The 14282-nt window shown below is 39.3% G+C and overlaps 1 protein-coding gene across 5 annotated transcripts in view; it reads right to left on the bottom strand.

Annotated features, from left to right (window-relative positions):
* The window catches only part of FARP1 (FERM, ARH/RhoGEF and pleckstrin domain protein 1), a 213174-nt gene that overhangs the window by 163050 nt on the left and 35842 nt on the right, over positions 1-14282 (bottom strand). For all 5 annotated transcript variants that reach the window (XM_056329829.1, XM_056329825.1, XM_056329827.1 and 2 more), the window contains one exon: positions 6909-7104. In XM_056329829.1, the coding sequence (XP_056185804.1) occupies positions 6909-7079 (171 nt within the window). In that variant the 5' untranslated portion in view covers positions 7080-7104. Of the gene's footprint in view, positions 1-6908; positions 7105-14282 lie in introns of those variants that run through there.

Raw genomic sequence — 14282 nt, 5'->3', positions numbered from 1 at the left:
AAAATGTAGTCCTAGAAGAATCTGCCTCCACTTCTGCCACTAGCTACCCACTCACCCATACATGCACACTTTGAAGCAGAGAGATGGCAAATACTTCCCACTGTTCCTTGGATAGCTGCCACCTCCAAAGAGGGTGGCCCAGGGGAACACCTCGTAGCTGGGGAGGGAGCCCATGCTCCCCTCACAAAGCATCGATCCAGCCTCATCAGTACTGTGCAAACCAACTTAGAGGCACAGACATGGGTACCAAAATTAACAGCATGATTTCACTGACCCCTTCAGTCAGGGCAGCAGTGTTCAGAAGCGTTCATGCACTGCCTCTTCATCCACAGTTGCCCTTCCCTGTGCCAGCTCTGTCCTCCACTTTGTGCTGGCTCATGCGCTGGTGCATGACTTGGTCAGTCAGCTGAACCAAAAGAGGTGAAAAGGCATTATTTGAGAAGCCTTCCCTGATTACAAGTTAGGCTAATTCATTAAAGAAAATTACATTCATTTCCCAGTTATCTTCAAATACATCAATCCAGTCTGAAAATGGACTGGATCTGTTGACACTTAAAATTATTTTCCCACTCATCCTGTTCATTCTACAGAATATCATAACAAAGAAATCAGCAGCTTAAACAGCCTGCTGTCTCAGGTTACAGAAGTTTGCTTGTGGATTCTTCTTTTCCACTTTTAAAAGCACATAAATTATTAATGCAAGTCACTAAAACTCCCTGTCTTTCAACAACGACATTCTAATCACTTGTCAACAAAAATCATAGTTTGCTGGGTATCCACTAATAATCTTCTGCTGAGAAAAATGCAACTGACATGTTTCAGAATTATATATACACAAAAAAAAAAGCTTTTCTTCTTGTAATTTCAGAGGATCCAGCAGAGTTGGTGTGACAATTAGTGAATATTTAAATGCTTGATATTCATTTGAAATAGTCTGACAATGATGTCCAAATAATTTCAGGCATGAGAAGAAAAGAAAGTCTCAGACTGATGAATAACTGACATTTGACCTGCTGTTCACTTCCTAAGCTAGAAAAAAATGCAATTCATATTGAATTGAAGTTGAAGCTGGCTAAGAAAGCATAAAACACTGTTTCATGTTTCTGCGTTGCCTTACTGTCTAATGCTCTTTTTATAAAATTGTTTTACTCACTGGATATAACATGCATATTGAGGAGAGGGGTAAATACCCAGGACAAAGCAAATACTGTAACTTATAAATGTTACAGAAAATAATTTAAATATTTATAAAACGGTGGCTGAAATTTCAAATTTAATAGAGTAACAATGCTTGTGCAGATTTATAACAAAGTACACATAATCTCTGTTGTTAAGGATCGAGACTTTCTAATATTAAGATTTTTCTGGCACAATTACACTGGCTTGAATTTGGTGGGGAGCACACTTAACAGAAGGCATTTTCCTCACAAAGGGAATATAAACACCACTATATGGCTGCACAAACAAACAAAACCAGCCAAACAAAAAAACCCCACCCAGAACATCAGCCTTAAGAAACAGAGCCCCAGTACGATTATGAAGTCTTTCTCTTTGAAAATTTGGGACTTGAGGCATATGAAGTCCTTCCCTCTAAAAATTTGGTTCCTGATGCACAAGAATTCCCTGCCAAGCTACTACATCTGAACTCCTGTGGAAGATAAATAGTTGTCGGCCAAGACCATTTGGTCTTTATTCTCAAACAACCTAAAGGTGAGGAAGCCTTTCTCTTCTGACAGAAAAGCAAATAGAAATGAAATGTTTACAGCTGATGTTTACTAAGGATTATACCTTCACTCTGCTTTCTATTAAGAGACTCCTGTTGCTTAAGAAACCTGATGTTAATCCCTCAAAGCAGATGACATTTTTCAACCCTGCATATTTCACAAAGCTTGAACACATTCACAAAAAGAAAGTTTACATAAGACACAAAACAGATGTTTAATAAACTTGAGTAATCTGACAGGCAAGTATGTTTTGGTCTTTCCAAAAGGCAGCCACAAAAAGGAAGCAACTATTTTCTTCCAGACACAATAAAGAGGTCTTTGGTTTGGTTTTAATTAAAATGACTGGATCCTAACAGAAAGAAGAATCCTTACCTCCTGTGATATACTTTGATCTCACCTTTGATGCTAATGGGAAAGAAACAACTCTGACTTTCTATTTGGTGTCAGTTGTATCATTCCAGTCACATCAGCATCATTCACCCAAAGAGTAGGATATGATCAGTCATAAGCATCGCATCAGTCAGGGTCAAACCTGGTCTGAGTCACCAAATCATCCCAGCAGTATAAGATGAGAATCAGTCATATCTTCACCATTACTTAGAAAGAAACAACACGGACTTTTTCTGCTCAGAAGCAGTTTAAAAGAAGATTACTTCTGGCACTGAAACAACTATAAAAGTAAATATATTAATATAAATGGCATAGACACTAAACATTAAAGGGTTTTCTTTCCTGGAATGATCTGCAGTGGATGCAGCCATCAGCTATATTTACTGTTCCTTAAAAAAATGTATTTCTTTTTTACTTAAAACTGGTTTGAATCTACAGGGGAGACCATATTAAAACAAATGAGAAAATCCATAAGTTTTAGTATGGTTTTATGGAATCAGTGCCATTCTCTTCCAACTGACTTAGGTGAGACTGGTAGGAAAAAAAAACAGAGTAAAATCAAGCTGAACTGTACCTCTCCACCCTCTCTTGTATAATACACAGCTTTCATTTGGCAGTGTTGGATTTTGCAGTCTTATAGTAGAAGTGTCAACCTTTCAAAATGGTCAAGATCTACATAAATATGATTATCATTTATGTGTATAAGGGTGAAAAAAATGTTCTTCTTCCTTCACATTGGTTATTTAAACTAAAGCTGTTGTCCTCTTACCTGGCAGAAGTGACCGTGTTTACTCATGCTATCATGTAGTCATAACTCAGCCAAACACTAGCTAAAATAGACTGCTGTATTTTGGACTTCTGCAATCTTCAGTTAGCATATCTAACTAATTTTTCAGTAAATACAGCCAAACTGGAAATTAGAAACAAAAAGCAAGAGACAAAAAATCTATTCCACGCTAACATGCAACCCTTCAAAAAGCTAACACCATGACCAACAGCTGCAAGTGCTGAATGAGTCTGAACTTTCAAGTCATGGCCTGATTTTCAGGCACTAATCATCTACAACTGCAGCTGAAGCCAGCGCTCATCTGCGAATTCATGGCAGACTCAAAGCTACAGAAATTCAGTCATAAAAAGCTCAGTAACTTAAGAGGGAAGGTTATTCTACATCATTTATCTTCTCACAGCAGAACAGACTAAAGCGTGCTCAAAAAGATAATTCATTAATTTTATACTTTCCTTTTATTTTAAAGGCAGTAAATACAAAGTGGAAGTAATACAATATTTTTAATGAAAGCAGCAGTGCCTACCTTTCCCCAGCCTCCCCCAAGCGTCTGTATTTGCTTGAAAAGAGTCATGCAGCCAGCTAACTGGATGTGTGTATAAGATCCTGAATTATCTATTGAAGCTTTCACTAGCTTTTTGGAATATAGGAATGGTTGGAAATTCTGCAATGAAATATTGTTTGTTGACAGCAAGTGGGATATAACATTTTTCTTATGTACTCTTTACTTTTACAATACTGCATTTGCGAAGATTTATTAAAGGTTTCATTGTGACTTCTGTTTTTCAAGTCTCCCATAAAAACTCCCTCCATACACTTCATGGTTTATTTCCTGGCAAAAAACATTATTTACAGACCCATATGAAGTCATATGGATCTTTATTTCCTCCTTTTTTGTCTGTCTTTTTGCCTTGTGAGACACTAATACAACAAGCCAAACATGGTATGATTATATAGCATCAAAACACTAACACCAAAATAATCAATTCTCCTTTAGAAGGTCAAATGACACCAGATTGACTTCACTTTTAAACAGCCCAAAGAGCAGCAGCATGGGGTGGGCATGGAATGGAAGTAGGTCATGTTTTTCTCCTGTTTTGTTACATACAGGACAGACATAGATTAATTAATTAATTAATTAATTAATGCTCTAATTAAAACAAGTCATCTGCATATGATGGGAGACAGGGGACTGCCTGAGTGCAAGGGTATTGAATCTCATCTCCTGGAAGATAATTTGGAAAAAAAAACCAAAAACAATGGAAAAAAACCCCCCACACAACCAGCCACCAACCAACCAACACAACCCACAACACAAAAAAACCCAAACACACACAACAAAACAAAAACAACCACAAAAGTCCCCAACAAAACAAACCCCGAAAAACCAATACACAGATAAGATCTTTTCCAAGTTTTAGCTAATGGAGCGATGGTGGTGAATCTGTAACGAAAGAAATAAATTGTAGAGCTAGCAAGGAAGGCAGACCAGACAGATGGACAGTCCCAACCACACTTCCCAAATTCAGGAAGTAGCAGCATCGGTATCTGTTTCTGGTTTTACGCAGACTTCACAAGCAACTGATAAACTGGCATGACTTAACCTTCACACCGTCCTACAAGACGCATTACAAGCAGCACAAAAACCACTCAAAGTTTTGCCCATTTGCTAACAAAGATATCATCCAGCAAAATTCCTGAAACTGTAGGAAACAAAACCTTCTCCGTTTACTTGTGTCCTGTTTGGAAGGTTTTTTTCATAACTATAGCAGCTCAGGTTTTGGAAAGAGTAGCTTAGACCTTCAACAATGCAAAAAACCCTCTAATTCTCCACTAAAAAGCAACCCCACAGGTGTGCTTAGGCATGTGTGTTTAACATCCTCTGCCCATAGTCACACTTGCTGCTCCCAAAATATTTTGTTGAAATGGTGTTGCTTTCTTTTTCCGTGTATACTGCACCGATCTGGCTAAAACCAGCAAGCTTATAAATGGTAACATGGGTTTTCCAACATCAGTAAATATCTCAATTTAGGTATATTAAAAGTTTTTCAGTTTTGTGAGATGGGTCTAAAAAATTAGTGCCTTTTAGAGCAGACTGAAAAGATGTGTATTATTTCATTTGACTATGCATACCTCAAAGACAAAAGGCTTTGGGAATCCACTCTAAGAGACTTTATAATCTAAGCATCCTGCAAATTTCACCACAAGATCTGACTTCAAAACCAACTGGGCCTTCCTTATGAAATAAAAGCCTCAGAAAATAATGATATTGATGTTTTCTGAACAGAGTTGTTTAAACACTTGGGTCTTCCAGGTGTTGCTGAAGTCTAAAAACAAAAAGTAATGTTGATGTCTTCTAATATTGAAGGTCAAAAAAATACAGTTTTCTCAAACTCCCAGAAGCAAAACTGGAGCTCCATAGGTGCACTGCATCCAAACATTACTTATGTTTGCTGCCAAACAATTTGATGAAAGGGACCTGATCTCAAAATGCTTCCTATTAAATGTTTGTTAAACAGAATTATTAACTCTTACAAAGTGCATGTAATTTCCAAAGTATGGTGAAGTAGCAGCTGTGGAGAGGAAAAAACAAGCTGCCTCTGGGATAAAATGGATATTTCTACCACATAAGATAAGCAGCACAACTTTCACTAACATTAGATAATTTATACCAGAACTACACTTTTGAACAGCGACGATTACCTAAAGACTGCTAGTTTTAGTCTGTCTGCTACAGATATTTGATAGGCATTCTGAAGGGCACAAAAGCATAACAAGTTGCTGCATACATGAGCATTTCACTTGATGACAGCTCAGTTCACACATACCTGCCTGCCAAGAGAACTTACTTTCTACTACAACAAAATCTGAGACTGAGCACACAGTCGTAGTTGGGTCACGAACAGCAGCAGAGAACAAACTAAAAACCATGTGCATGTAACATGCACAAACCAGACAAACAAAACCTTATAAACAGGTGTGTATATATATATATATATTTTCTTTTTAATGAGGATTTTTCTAGTCACAATTCCTTTCTCTTTAATACAAGGGTAATGTTTTTTTAGCGACCATAAGCACTGTCACAGAGTGTGTGTGTGATCTATGTGTCTTGTTGGCAACCCTCCATTCCACAGAAAGGAAAACTGAGCCAATGAAGGCATCAAAGTTGCCATAGCTAAATAAAACGTAAGTAGCAAAAGATGAAATTTGAACCCAGGTTTCCAGTTTCCTATTCAATGCACCCTGAGGACTTCAGAAAAATATATGTTCCAGCATATATCCGTAACAGCAACAGTGTTCAACAGCCTTACATGTTAATTACCTAAATATGGCATGTTAAAATCATTAGTGGTTACTAACAGCTAGATAGTGTAAAACAGAATCAGTCTTAAACTAACTTAAACTAATTCTTCTTATCATACACACACAAAAGCAGTAATAACTCTGTTTCCTTGGCAAATACAAACCTAGATTAATTTCAGTGAGGTATACAGAAACTTTAGATGAGTGCTTTGATTCTTTCCTTGCACTCAACGTGTGTGAGAACACTTGGTACCTGTAAGAGCCATAACAATTAGTGAAAAACTTGATTATTTCAAGTTACTATCCTAAGGACTTGCTAGAGGAAAAGAAAAAATAAATAAATCTGCATAGATCTATGGTTTACTGGATCAAGAGCAAAACAGCACCAAGAAAGTATTCTGACTGTTCAGAAAGCAGAGGAAACCACTGATGTAGTATCTGAAGAATACCACCAAAGCCTTTCACTTCTTCTGAAGCTATTCAAACAGTAACAGAATAACTATAATTTACAGTTCACTTCACTGTTTAATGTTATTCTATTGCACCATCATCTATTTAATGCTGATATAACAGCCATTTTCTCCACAACATGAATTCATTAGCCAAGGAATCACAGTTGAAATAAAAAGAGAACTAGTTTGAAAACACACTTTTTTTAGAAATGCCTGAACAATCTTCAGCCACCCCAACCTTCACATCCTTACCGGAATGTCAAAAGTTTCTTGCGTGTCATCCAGCATCTGAATTTTGATGGAGACAAGCTTTCCTGGAGGTGTCATAGGTGGTTTCTGTCCATGCTCCAAGGTACTGATCCCAGCATTTTCCTGAGCTCCTAACCGGGATCCTGCTGTTGGTCTCTGCTCTGTTTCACCCATGTTTAGGGAAACACGTTTGTGATATCTGAAAAAAGAATAAAGGGCAAAGAAGACCGTAACACTTATAAATAACAGGTTTGACACATAAGCATTACAGTATATATACTTAGAGCTAATAAATCATACAACAGTTAACACAAAGTAATAAAACATTAGGGCTGGGTTTTTTTAATGTCTCTTAAGACGATAAAACCATTTAAACCTTATACTTTTCAAAATACACAGGCTAATCACCTACTGTGGGTAAGGCTGATAGACTGGCTACAGTACTGCACAATGGGAAAATACTGTACTCCTGGAAAAGGAAACAAGACCACATTGGAAACAGAGCATGACAGAACCCAGATTTTAATGAATTATGCTAATTTTTACGTTGAATCAGACTGTTATCAGCCACAGCCAGGGGTCCTGGAGAAGGGAATAAGGTGAGGACAGCAGGTGGGACAACTCACCACTTACTATTGTTCTCTCTTGGCTATATCAGTATTTTTTCCTTTGGTCCTTCCAGCCTTCCCTGGCCCTGTGCAGCTGCCACCTTGCTTAAGAGTCTGAGAAGCTGGAAAGCCAAAGGGGTACGAGGTAACCCCAATTACACGGCCTAAATATTTTGTTTCCTTCAGGGACCAGAGCTGCTCTAGAACCTGGAACCCAGGTTGATCCTACTGATGGGCCAATGACTGTGGGGACATGCTACTGGAAAGGCCAGAAAAAGCCAGAGCAGTAACAATGGTTGGGAAAAGCATGGGAAAACTGATTTCCCATGGAGCTCTGTAAGCAGAAGGGGAACACCAAGGAACGTGTCCCTTGCTGTACTAGGGGAAGGCTATGCCTGCACCACCCACTGAATGTAGATGTCTGCTTCATATCCATGGAAAGTAACCTCAGAAACTGGCTTGCTAATTTTGTTGCTGTGCAGCTTTCACACCACATTACACAGCATGTTTCTGCTCAGTAAGTATTCTATCCCAAAAAGGGAGCAGAGCTACAGCAGTGGTTCACTGTGTTTTTTCATTATCTGGCACAAATTTGAACTTTCTTTTTTAATTCAAGGACCATTAGTTTTACTTGTCAATCATTACACGCCATACTAGAATTTTATTTCACTTCTTCGCACCTGCCTTTTGACACTTTAGCTGGGTTTCTGATGAAACCCACTGCTACTGTCTATTTATCTTTCTTGGTAATTGCATTTTCATTCTGCATGACTTTTATATGCTGATCAATGACCATTAAAAAAAACACGTAGCACACTGAAAAAATGGAAATGTAACTTTCCAGCTGAACAGAGGCACAGGAAAAATACTGCCAATCATTGCCTGACTTTAAGGTGACAACTATTGAGAAGCCTATGGGAAAAATAGGCAGCATGAGACAGCCTATGTATTAGTGAATGCATCACTAGTTCTACAGTATACTATAAAGAAGAGTGCCAGGTAATAAGACACCAGTTCCCTCCATAAGGGCAGAATAAAATCAATCCTGTCTTCGGCAGGATACACTATTTACTACACATCACTCTTCCTTGTCCTGACTAATCTGTTCCCACAGATTTTTTTACACAGCAAGTAGCTTGGAGTAAAAATTTTTAATACAGCACTTTTTTAATCAAAGTGTCACCTGAGAAGGAAGGGAATGAAAAATTAGAGATTGCGTACTTCTACTTATCAGTTCAACAGGCACAAGTGAAGGAGAACAAAAAACTGCAAAGTTTTGCAATGAATTGGCCCCACCCTACCCATCAAAGCTGGAAAGATACCAGTGAAACCTCCCCAAGCACATGACAAACACTACTGGAGAGGCAAAATTTTCCTCAATTGGCATTGTAATCTAAAATGTACAAGGTGTCAATTAAATTTATTTTATTCTTTAGAATTAATTAATTTAATTTTTTTATGATACAAAGTGCCAACAAGAAAGCTGTAATTGAAGGCAGGAATTCCAGAAGAAAAGACACCAAGCTCTATATAGCAAGACTCCAGGCCTGCTTGCAAATAAATCTGATTTTCCTGCGTGTGAAACACAAAGAACCACTTAAAAAGGTAACACACATACCCAGTCTGGAAGTGCCATTACACACAAAGATACTGGTCCATGTCCTTATTAATTCAAAAACCGTTTTAAGAGCTCTTCTGAAGTCACCATATGGCACAGACAACACCAACATGGCAGAAAGGACCTCCGCAATTGCTGTGTTACTATAGTAGTTTTTGGCTAGGTGCAGACATTTAAAGTGGATGAAGAAGAAATACGTTCTTTCCATTAAATCCTAAACATAGGGAATCAATCCAGTCAGTTCAAGTGACACCATTAAATAATCAATGCAAGGAAATATTACAGAGCTTGAACCTTTATATAAATGTTATTCTAATGAGTTGATCTAGTGGCCCCTATACACATTCAGGCAGGCCAGTAAACTTAGTGAAACAAGAAAATAAGACCCAAATTTAGAAGCCAAAAAAATGATGGAGAAAGGGAAACAACAAACCACTCCATATATACAGCTGAGGGGTCACTCTGATTCAGACAGTGAACTACAGCCACAGAATGCAACAGAAGAGTATTCAGCAGATATAGAGCAAACCTGGTGGGATTAGGATACCTAATGTCTGTCACGATGAGGAGAAGGATCAAGTTGGGACAGAGGATGGAGAATTTTAAAGACACCTACAGTAGAAAGATGACATTGATGAATTGGGGAGGGTATTAATGGAGAAGAAAGAGCAGTGGCAAACAGACTCCAATACACATTGTAAGCAAAACATAAGCGGAGGTAGATAACTAGTACAGGAGCAAAGACAGTGGCAAAAAAGGACTCATTTGAACTCTGAAAATTAGGAGTTTCTGCCCGCTAGTTTTTACAGCTGATGAAACCCAAGGCAAAAATTGCATCTACTGTTTCTGCTGCAGATTCGCTGGGTATCAGGGCCCTTCTCAGTAGTGCTGTAGCATCTGCAAAGACACAGAGAGACCACCGCAGAGAACTAACCTGCATCCTAACCTGCACAAGGGAAGAAGTTACCCAAGAGATCAGAGCTGCACATGCAGGAGCCTTGGCTCCTCCTGCTCCTTCCCAGCTCCCAGTCATGCAGTGCTGCCTGATGCCATGCACTGACTCCCACCCTCATCAGACCCTTCAGTGAGCTAACAAACCTCTCTAACCCAAAAGAAAACAATTCAGTGTTTTATTCTTTGCTGGAGCAAATTAACAAGAGCAAATTAAATCAGCTCTCAGCAGACTGGCAAACCTAACCGCAGGGTGAGGTAAGCCCAGCCAGGTGCTGGCAGGCCACTAGACTGGCTCAGGCCATCCCACCTAACTCTACCTGGAACACCTGGAAGGCATAAAGCTACAACTGCCATAAGATAGATTAGTAAACAGGATTCTGTCCTAATCACACATTAACAATCCTTTTACACAGAAAATAAATGTTCAGATGACAATTTTAAAGTTCTGTACATACTTACGCAGTAGCTGGACCAAGGCTGCAATGTGGTTCAGCATAAAGCCATTTTAGTTACCAGTGTTTAAAGCAGGGGCATTTTGCAGCATCAGAAAGGTTCAGGCCAAATAAAATTTCAACACATTTTTCTTTGGCAGGATGCAAAAATAATCAAACTGACCTAGTCTAAAGGGAGCTAGGAGTATAAACCACACTTTTTTTTGGAGGGGGGGGAGGGAAATGGGAATAAAGAGTTACAAAAATTACGGAATACTTAGGAAAAGAGAAGCAATAAACCACTGTTAGAAACAGGAACAGATCTCACGTTGGAATAGTTGCTAACCCAATCTGTTAACTACACTGCTCTTCTAGGTCAGACAATGAGGTTTGGACATTTGATGCAAGAGGTTCCCAAAGTCTGAAGACTCCTGTTATAGGGGAGAATGGTAGCAGATTGTATAGGTCTTTTCCACTAATTTTGCTTTGCTTAAACACATTTTTGCAGCACAAAACAGAAGACAGCACACTGTTTACTATACTCCTTTCAAAGGCGGGGAAGCCTGAGGTACAGTGGGATGACTTGACTGGCCTGTAAAGCCACCAAGCAGACCCACCACGAAGCTAAAGCTGCAGTCAAGGCCTCTTAAGATGCTGGCCCAACAGTCCCCCAGATCATATGGCAACGAAACATTTGGAAGAGATTAAGGTAATTAATCTGTGAGATGACTCAAACTGACTCAAGGGCTTATAAACCATCAGCAAAAACTAGCAATGCACCAGAGGACTAGAAAGGAGCAAATTCAATCCAGATCTTCCAAAGGATAACAAAAACGAAGCAGCAAGGAGAAAGAGGGGCAATCCAGGCAAACTGCTCACATGTGTTTTTAACTCTCTGCTTCCTATAAAACTTTTGGAAAGCTTCAGCTGTGGAGAGGACTACAGTGAATACTGCTAGCTAACGCTCCTGTCAAGTACCCATCTTCAGTTCTATGCACTTTCATATTTGCAGAAAAACACGGAACTTGACCAATTGGAGTAAGTTTAACGAATCATAATAAATAAGTTAAAAGACAGGATAATATGCACAGGTCACACATGGAAGGCTCAGAGAGAGCAGCTGTGGCAAATCCAACCGCAAGGGTGAAGATGCCACCTTCTCTCCGAAGCCCTGCCAGTCCACCCCTGGACCAGACATCAACGCGCCAAAGCGGAGGAAGCAGGACATGTCTGCACCTCAGCTGCCCACAGCACAGGCCAATTTATCAACTGAGCCCACTTCTCATATGATGTGCTGATCCTTTGCATTTCCTTTTCCCTTTCCATGGACAACAGCAAAGTAGGTATAGATACATAGCCCTGCCAGAAGCACCGAGCAGACCAGCCCTGTACACCTTCAGTAAGGGAAAATTCTGTACCTGCAGCAAAAATTGTCAATGAAGCTGCATTTTCGTTAATATATCAGAATCACCAAATATGTGAGATGAGAGAGCAAGTTTCTTGAACCCACATTAAAGAAATATAATAAAATAATATAACAAGGGAAGAGGACCAGAAAGACTGAAACTGAATTCAGTCTGAAATGATGGGGGACAGAGGGCCAATACGGCTCAGGTTTTCATATTTTGCAAAACATTATCCCAGTTAATTTCCAAGTCCATGGCAGGCTTATAGAAAGCAAATACATCAATTACAAAAATTTAACTTGTTCATCTAAATAACACTAATGTGACTAAACCACAAATTTTGGAAGTTACAATGAATCAACGCAAAAGAAACTATCCCCAGCGCTTGCTCAGCAGACAGCTGATGCACACCAGGTGCAGCAGTGGAAGTCAACTGGTGAGGTAGCAGACCGAATGCACACAGCTAGCTAATGCAGGAATAAATGGCAAATTTTCAAGTCATGCTAAATGAAGTGACGGGATCAGTCCCATTCCAGCCAACCAAACAATAACCAAGATCAGCTTCTTGAGCAGGAGTCACCACGTACCACATGGGACAGCTGTTTGGGAATACCTAGAGGTGACAGATTTATCATTTTCACAAACACAAAACAAATATGTTCTGTAGGAAGGAGAAGTCCACAGCAGAGAAGGGGGAATTTTTTTGAAAGCTTTGAAGTCACCATCATCTTATGAATCTTTGGCAGTTTCTCATGGGAGAATATCAAAGATTTCTTAGAAAAATCTTCTCTTTTGAAGTCTTGATTTTCTTAAGGAGCTACCAAAACCCACAAGCATCCATCTAACACAACATTCTTGCTTCACATTATTCTGCACAGAACCTCACACCCTCTTGAAATTACACAAAGGTCCTTAGAAAGAAAAATATACATTAGAAATCTGACATATCCAGAATTTTTTCATTAGGCTAATGGACCAGCATTTTTGTGGAAGCAAAGAAATGTGACACCAAAAGCTCTTAATAGAAGAACAGCCTAAGCAGGAAGGGCGGTACTACAGGCACAGCTGCTGGGCATCTGCTTCTCTGCTTGCAACCAGCAGACTAAGCTTGGCTGCTCAGCTTCTAATGGAAACGTTAAAACTGAAGGTGGTTTATGGACTCATGTTCAGACTCCTGTCTGACCTTTCTGCTCACGTCTACAATACTCAGATAGAGAAGGAAGCATTATAAAAAGCCAACTCTTCTGTACCATTGGGCTGTATTCTGGAATTAAAAAAGTTAGCATTGTAAACGATGGCTGCTTCATGAAGTCAGAAGTAGGGAGGCTCTAGGTGAGCTATGGTCAAGAAGATCAGTATTACAGGCTCATGTCTAATCTTCTGTACAATCAGTGAAGAACAGGATGGAAGGGGAGCTCCTTAAATGGCCTTAATTTCTAAACACTTCTTTTTTTCTCCCCTGTCCCTAAAGACACAGAAAATTAACCTCTTAAAACCTGCTGCCCAAGAAAACACCATGGCCATCTACTTTCTGCAAGTCTCACAACCAGATACTTTAGCATTCTGTAAACTTCCTAAAATTTGCAACATTAAGAAATGCCCTCAATTAAGCCAGAATATCCTTACAGAATAAAATGTATCACCTGTCATGAAAAGAAAGACAGCCCACAAAGTTGTCCACCTTCAGACTCTGAAAACCTCTAAATCACGCTGTCTAATCCCTTGACTCAGGTACTAGGGCATGGTCACGCAAAGCATAGACGAAGTACTCAGATTTGTAGAGCAATACAGTACACTTAGTTGTTAACACCAAACTAGCTAGAACATGAAACCAATGTCAAATTTAGGGACCTAAGCAGTAAGTAACACAAAGCTATACAAACTCCAGACTATTCAATACACTGATAATGTAGCCTGAAATCCAGAAAAATGAACATTTATGTACATATAGGACAAAAAAACCCCACCTCTTGCAAGCCTATCAGCACAGCATTCAGCAATACTGAATTCATTACAGCTTCTACCTTTAGGGCCATTCAGCTTCCAACCGGAGCTCATTTATCTTCATTGCATTCAGGTCCTAAAGCTGTTTGCAATTCTGTGGCGCTAGCAGCTGTCCCAGATTCCAAGTCTTCTGCCAGATGTCAGCAAAGAGCAGTCCCATCCCACATAAATCCGATGTATGCTATCTTTTTTCCTCAACCACACACCTGTCAGTAGATATAGCAACAAGTGCAGTAATAGATTTCTGTATGCTTTTGCAATTGCCTCTGTGAAAAACCTCATCTCTTAAGCATAAATACAGATTGTTCTGTGAATCAAGCCAGCCTAGCATACAAATATTTATTTTTTAAACCCAC

The sequence above is a fragment of the Falco biarmicus genome, chromosome 2 (genome assembly GCF_023638135.1).
Source record: "Falco biarmicus isolate bFalBia1 chromosome 2, bFalBia1.pri, whole genome shotgun sequence".
Taxonomy (NCBI): Eukaryota; Metazoa; Chordata; class Aves; order Falconiformes; family Falconidae; genus Falco; species Falco biarmicus.
This window is presented reverse-complemented; position numbering and strand designations above follow the sequence as displayed.